We start from the raw sequence: 7,652 nt of genomic DNA on the forward strand, positions 1-7,652 counted from the left end.
CTCGAATGCATGAAAGTGAAAAGTGAAAGTGAAGTCGCCCAGTCGTGTCCGACTCTTCGAGACCCCCTGGACTGCAGCCTACCAGGCTCCTCCATCCATGGGATTTTCCAGGCAAGAATACTGGAGTGGGTTGCCATTGCCTTCTCCGCAAATCAACATATAGTACACTTAATTATGACAATTGAAACTTGGTAAGAGAAAGCAAAAACACATCCTAAACTTCAGGGGTGCCCAGTCGCTGGAGGTGGAACTTACGCTTCTGGGAGTTTTTTACTTCCTGGAGCTCCACCAGGTCCTCACTCATCTGCAGTGAATAGTGAAAGTGAAAGTCGCTTAGTCTTGTCCGATTCTTTGCGACCCCATGTCTTATACAGTCCTTGAAATTCTCCAGGCTAGAATACTGGAGTGGGTAGCCTTTCCCTTCTCCAGGGAATCTTCCCAGCCCAGGTGTCCCACATTGCAGGTGGATTCTTTACCAGTTGAACCACAGGGGAAGCCCAAGAATACTGGAATGGGTAGCCTATCCCTTCTCTAGCAGATCTTTCCCACCCAGGAATCGAACTGGGGTCTCCTGCATTGCAGGCGGATTCTTTACCAACTGAGCTATCAGGGAAGCCCCTACAGTGAATCCTGGAGGAAAATGCTTCCAGCAGGAGGAAGGGAAAGGACCACTTTGAAATGTGCCAGAGACTTCTGTTCTTCTCAACAAGGTCTGCTCTGAGAAGAAGCTGTCTTCCCAGGGCCTGGCCTACCTGGGGAAAGGGAAGTGCCAACTCCAGGCCACTCTAGCTATGCTATCCCACCTACGGGTGGGGAGTGAGAACCGAGAAGCACCAGTGAAGGGTATGGTCCACCAGCTCACCAAAAAGTTGAGACCTGATAGCAGGATTATGCAACCCTTCTCTACCCCAAACCTTACTCTCACATCACTAAAGGTCTGTTGACTGCAGCGTATCCTGTCTACCTAGTATATCTTGTCTACCTTTCAGTAAATGTTTACAAGGCATTCTGAAAGGTAAAAACACAGTTTGAGGAGACTAAGCATCAGAACCAGAATCAGATATGGTGGAAATGTTGGAATTATCAGATTATGCCTACAATTAATATGTTAAGAGCTTTAATGGGAAAAGTAGACAATGTGCAAAACCAGATGATGTAAAGAGAAAGACGGAAATTCTAAGAGAGAATGAAAAAAGAAATGTTGGAGATCAAAGCCACTGTAACAGAGATGAAGGATACCTTTGATGGGCTCATTAGTAGACTGGACATGCCAAGGAAAGAGCTTTGAGCTTGAGGATATGATGCTAGAAACTTCCAAAACTGAAAAATAAAGAGAAAAAAGACTGAGGAAAAAATTCCCAAAACAGAACAGGACGGACTATCCAAGAATTATGGGACAAGTACAAAAGTATGATGGGTATAATGGAATACCAGAGGAGAAGATAGAAAGGGACAGAAGAAATGTTTGAAGCCATAATGACTGAGAATTTTCCCCAATTAATGTCAGACATCAAAGTACAGATCCAGGAAGCTCAGAGAACACCGAGCAGAATAAATCCCCTCCCCACATCATATTCAAACTTCAGAAAGTCAAAGATAGAGAGAAACATTCTGAAAGAAGATGGGAGCGGGGGACGCCTCACTTATAAAGGAGCAGAGGTTAAGAATTGCGTCTGACATCTCAGAAACCATGCAAGCAAGCAAGAAGAGAGTTCAGTGAAGTGTCTGAAGTGTTAAAGGGAAAAAACAAAAACAAAGCACCAACTTAGAATTCTGTACCCTGTGAAATTATCCTTCACGAGTGAAAGAGAAATACTTTCTCAAACAGAAATTGAAGGAATTTATTGCCAGTATACCTACCTTGCAAGAAATGTTAAAAAGTTCTTCGGACAGAAGGAAAACTATATAGGTGAGAAACTCAAATCTATATAAAGGAAGAGCATTGGAGAATGAATACATAAAAGTAAAGTAAAATAAAACCTTTTATGCTTCACAGATAAGTTGTTCCAAATAATAATAGCAACAATGTATTTGACTGTGAATGCTTATGTATGTTTTAAACATCAGTGGTCTAAATACACCAGTTAAAAAATGGAGATTGTCACATGGATTCAAAAACAAGACCGAACTACAGGAAACCAACTTTGAATATAAAGATATATAGATTAAAAGTAAAAGAATGGAGAAAGATGTACTATGCTAACATACTCAAAAGGAAGCAGGAGTAGCTGTATTAACTTCAGAGAAGAAATTTCAGAGCAAACAAAGTTATCAGGGATAAAGAGGGGGATTATATATTAATACAACAGGAAGACATAACAATCCTCAATGTTAACAAGAGCATATTACACATTCTCCTTGACCTTACAGCGAACATTTAGCAAAATCACTTTCTGGGTCATAAAGCACACTTTAACAAATTTAAAAGAATAGAAACCCTGACTGTGTTCTTTTCCCCACGGGGGCCCAGTGTGCAGTGGCTGCAAATAGCAGCCTTCTTGGTAGTGTACGCAACCTGTTGCCTGTACAAGTTGCCCTAAGGGACCTTGGAGACAACTCTTCCTAGTGGGCATTCATGACTGGCCTGCTGTTTCCCAATCTAGACTCCAGACAGGTATGCGCGGTGCCTTTGGAAAGCCCCAGGGCACAGTGGCCAGGGTCCACATTGGCCAGGTCATAATGTCCATCCGCACCAAGCTGCAGAACAAGGAACATGTGATTGAAGCCCTCCGCCGGGCCAAGTTCAAGTTCCCTGGCCACCAGAAGATCCACATCTCTAAGAAGTGGGGATTTACCAAGTTCAATGCGGATGAATTTGAGAACATGGTGGCAGAAAAGCGACTCATCCCAGATGGCTGTGGGGTCAAATACATCCCTAATCGTGGTCCCCTGGACAAATGGTGGGCCCTGCACTCATGAGCATCCGTGCTGTCCCCTCCTTAATCATGCTCACCAATAAATGCTCCTGCTGCTGCTGCTGCTAAGTCACTTCAGTCATGTTTGACTCTGTGCGACCCCATAGATGGCAGCCCACCAGGCTCCCCCGTCCCTGAGATTCTCCAGGCAAGAACACTGGAGTGGGTTGCCATTTCCTTCTCCAATGCATGAAAGTGAAAAGTGAAAGTGAAGTCGCTCAGTAGTGTCTGACTCTTAGCGACCCCATGGACTGTAGCCCACCAGGCTCCTCCATCCATGGGATTTTCCAGGTGAGAGTACTGGAGCGGGGTGCCATTGCCTTCTCCGCCAATAAATGCTATTTCCTGTCAAAAAAAAAAAATAGAAACCATACAGTGTCTGCTTTTGGATCACAAAAGGCGATGGCACCCCACTCCAGTACTCTTGCCTAGAAAATCCCATGGACGGAGGAGCCTGGTGGGCTGCAGTCCATGGGGTCGAGAAGAGTCGGACATGACTGAGCGACTTCACTTTGACTTTTCACTTTCATGCATTGAAGAAGGAAATGGCAACCCACTCCAGTGTTCTTGCCTGGAGAATCCCAGGGATGGGGGAGCCTGGTGGGCTGCTGTCTGTGGGGTCGCACAGAGTCGGATATGACTGAAGTGACTTAGCAGTAGCAGCAGCAGCAGCAGAATTAAACTAGAAATTAATAACAAAAATATTGCTGGAAAGCCTCAAATACTTTAATACTTTAAAATATTTTAAAATAATATTTTAAATAATACTTTAAAATATTTAATACTTTAAACAACATACTTCTAAAGAGTCAAAGAAGAAATTTCAAAAGTATTTTGCACTAATGAAAGTGAAAATAGAGCTTATTATAATTTGTGGGATACATTGAAAGCAGTGCTTAGAGATTTTATAGCATTGTGGAAATGTATATATTAAAAAGGGCTTCCCAGTTGGCTCAGTGGTAAAGAATCTGCCTGCCAGTGCATAAGACTTGGGTTTGATCCTGGATTGGGAAGATCCCCTGGAGAAGGAACTGGCAACCCACTCCAGTATTCTTGCCTAGGAAATCCAAGGGAAAGAGGAGCCTGGAGGGCTGCAGTCCATGGGGTCTTAAAAAGTCAGACACAACTGAGCACACACACACATACATATTAGAAAAGAAAAAAGATCTAAAATCAATAATCTAAGCTTCCACCTTTAGTCAGTCAGTCAGTTCAGTTGCTCAGTTGTGTCTGACTCTTTGCAACCCCATGAATCGCAGCACGCCAGGCCTCCCTGTCCATCACCAACTACCGGAGTCCACCCTAACTCATGTCCATTGAGTCGGTGATGCCATCCAGCCATCTCATCCTCTGTCGTCCCCTTCTCCTCCTGCCTCCAATCCCTCCCTGCATCAGGGTCTTTTCCAATGAGTCAGCTCTTCCCATCAGGTGGCCAAAGTATTGGAGATTCAGCTTCAGCATCAGTCTCTCCAATGAACACTCTCCAAAGAAGACCAATCTCCTTTAGGATGGACTGACTGGATCTCCTTGCAGTCCAAGGGACTCTCAAGAGTCTTCTCCAACACCACAGTTCAAAAGCATCAATTCTTCGGCGCTCAGCTTTCTTCACCGTCCAACTCTCACATCCATACATGAACACAGGAAAAACCATAGCCCTGACTAGACGGACCTTTGTTGGCAAAGTAATGTCTTTGCTTTTCAATATGCTATCTAGGTTGGTCATAACTTTCCTTCCAAGGAGTAAGCATCTTTTAATTTCATGGCTGCAATCACCATCTGCAGTGATTTTGGAGCCCCCAAAAATAAAGTCTGACACTGTTTCCACTATTTCCCCATCTATTTCCCATGAAGTGATGGGACCAGATGCTACTAGAAAAGAAGAGCAAACTAAATCCAAAGTAAGCAAGAAAAGAAATTTTTAAAATTACATCAGAATTTTAAGTAAAATTGAAAATAGGAAATCAGTAGAGAAAATCAACAGAAACAAAAGCTGCTGGGTTTTTTTGAAAGGTCAATAAAGTTGACAAGCCTCTAGCAAAATCACTAAGAAAAACAGAGAGAAGGCACAAATTACTAGTATCAGAAGTGAAAGAGGGGGCATTACTATAGATTCCATGGGACATTAAGAGGATAATAAAGGAATATTTTGAACAACTCTCTGCTTACGAACTTGATAACATGGGGGAACTAGACCAATCCCTTGAGAGATCCAGTCTGCTAAAACTAGGAAGAAACAGACAATCTGAATAGGTATATATCTATTAAAGGAATTCAGTCAATAATTAATAACCTTCCAAAACAGAAAGCACAATACTCAGATGGGCTTACTGGTGAATTCTAACTAGACATTAAATGAAGAAAGTATACCAATTCTGTCAACAGTCTCTTTCAGAAGATAGAAGTGGAGGGAACACAATTGACCCTTGAACAATGCAGGGGTTAATTGGTGTATAATTTACAGTTGGCCCTTGTGTCTGTGGTTCCTGTGTATCCATGGATGCAACCAATCAGAGATCATGTGGTACTGTAGTATTTACTACTGAAAAATATCCATGTATAAGTGGACCCACACAGCTCAAGCTAGTATTGTTCAAGGGTCAACTTTACTTGAAATTCATTCTATGAGGCCAGCATTTCCCTACTACTAAAATGGGGCAGAGGGGCAGATTATAAGAAAAGGAAACTGCAGACCATTATCTCTCATGATCAAGTGCAAAAATCTTTAACGAAATATTAGCAAACAAATCTACAATGTATGAAAATAATTATACACCTGTTCAAGTGTAGCTCAGACAATAAAGTGTCTGCCTACCCTGTGGGAGACCTGGGTTTGATCCCTGGGTCAGGAACATCCTCTGGAGAAGGAAATGGCAACCCACTCCAGTATTCGTGCCTGGAAAATCCCATGGATGGAGGAGCCCGGTAGGTTACAGTCCATGGGGTCGCAAAGAGTTGGACACAACTGAGCAACTTCACTTCAGTCAAGTGGAATTTATCCTAGATATGCAAAGCTGGTTGCGTATTCAAAAACCCATTAATGGGAGATTCCCCTGGTGGTCCAGGGGTTAAGAATCCAACTTGCAATGCAGGAGACACAAGTTCAATCCCTGATCGGGAAACTAAGATCCCACATATTATGGGGCTGCTGAACCCGCAAGCTGCAAATAGCCGCAACAGCTGAGGCCGTGAGCCACAACGAAAGATCCCACATGACCCAGCAAAGATCCTGTGTGCTGCAATTAAGAATCAACATAGCCAAATAAAATTTTAAAAAATCAATGTTATCCACCACATCAACAGGCTAAAGAAGAAAAATCACATGATCGTATGAATACACACAGAAAAAGCATTTGACAAAATCCAACATCTATTCATGATAAAAAGTCTCAGCAGTAGAGATGAACTTTGTGAGCCTGATAAAGAACATCGACAAAATACATGCAGCTGATATTGTACTTAATAACAAGAAGCTCGATGAATCTCACCTTGGATATAACAGTGATTTTCAGTGTGACCCCAAAGGCACAATCCCTGGAAGAAATAATTAATAAACTAGACTTCCTCAGCTGGTAAAGCATCTGCCTGCAATGCAGGAGTCCCTGGTTCGATTCCTGGGTTGGGAAGATCTGCTGGAGAACGGAATGGCCGCCCACTCCAGTATTCTAGGGCTTCCCTGGTGGCTCAGCTGGTAAAGAATCCACCCGAAATGTGGGAGAGCTGGGTTCCATCCCTGGGTTGGGAAGATACCCTGGAGAAGGGAATGGCTACCCACTCCAGTATTCTGGCCTGGAGAATTCTGTGGACTGTATAGTCCATAGGGTCACAGAGGGTTGGACACGACTGAGTGACTTTCACTTTCACTTTTCAGAGTTCATTGCAATCAAAATCGTCTATTCTGCAAAAATCAATGTCAATAGAATGGGAACACAAGCCGCAGACTAGGAGAAACCTTTGCAAAAGACATATCTGATAGTGTACAGTTATCCAAAATATACAAAAAAAAAAAAAAAACCTCTTAAAATCAACAATAAGAAGAAGAATAGCTCAATTTTTTAAAAAATGGGCAAAAGACCCAGACAGTTACTCATCAAAGAAGATATCCAGATGACAAGTAAGCAAATGAAAAATATGTTCAACATCTTTTATTCGGGAATTGGATTTTAAAATGACAGTGAAGTATCACTACACACCTGTAAGAGTAGCCAAAGAACACTGAGAAGACAAATGCTGGTGATTCTGTGGAGCAGAAACTCTCAGTCATCGCTGGGGGGAAGGCACCATGGTACAGCACTTTGGAAGACTGTTTGTTTGTTTCTTATAAAACAAAATATATTTTTACCATCTGCTCCAACAATCATACTCCTTGATTTTTACCCAAAGGACTGTGTCCACACCAAAACCTCGTCACAGATGTTTATAGCAGCTTTAGTCATAATTACCAAAACGTGGAAGCAAGCAAGATGTCCTTCAGTAGGTGAATGGTTTAAACTGGTACATCCAGGCAGTGAACTAGGAAGAAATGAGCTGTCAAACTATGGAATGACATGGAGGAACCTTAAATGTGAATTATTAAGTGAAAGCAGCCAGTCTGAAAAGGTCATGTGCTGAATGATTCCAAATGTTTGATATTCTGGAAAAGGTGAAATTGTGGAGACTGAAAATATCACTGATTGTCTGGAATTAGTCAAAGGGAGGTATGAGTAAGTAGAGTGAGAGGAGCCTTTTTTTCTTTTTTTT

General features: G+C 42.4%; 1 protein-coding gene across 1 annotated transcript; it reads left to right on the forward strand.

Moving 5' to 3' along the window:
- Positions 1-2,581: 2,581 nt before the first annotated feature.
- On the forward strand, positions 2,582-2,959 carry LOC104992239 (60S ribosomal protein L10-like). Its single transcript, XM_010845024.1, has one exon. It carries the CDS (start codon positions 2,617-2,619, stop codon positions 2,917-2,919), a length of 303 nt encoding a protein of 100 aa, XP_010843326.1. The 5' UTR covers positions 2,582-2,616; the 3' UTR covers positions 2,920-2,959.
- The last annotated feature ends 4,693 nt before the right edge of the window (positions 2,960-7,652 follow it).

Source organism: Bison bison, unplaced genomic scaffold (assembly GCF_000754665.1).
Source record: "Bison bison bison isolate TAMUID 2011002044 unplaced genomic scaffold, Bison_UMD1.0 scf7180017864213, whole genome shotgun sequence".
Taxonomy (NCBI): Eukaryota; Metazoa; Chordata; class Mammalia; order Artiodactyla; family Bovidae; genus Bison; species Bison bison.

Bases quoted from the DNA above. Each gene is read 5' to 3' on its own strand.
- LOC104992239 (XM_010845024.1), top strand. From the start codon at position 2,617: ATGCGCGGTGCCTTTGGAAAGCCCCAGGGCACAGTGGCCAGGGTCCAC.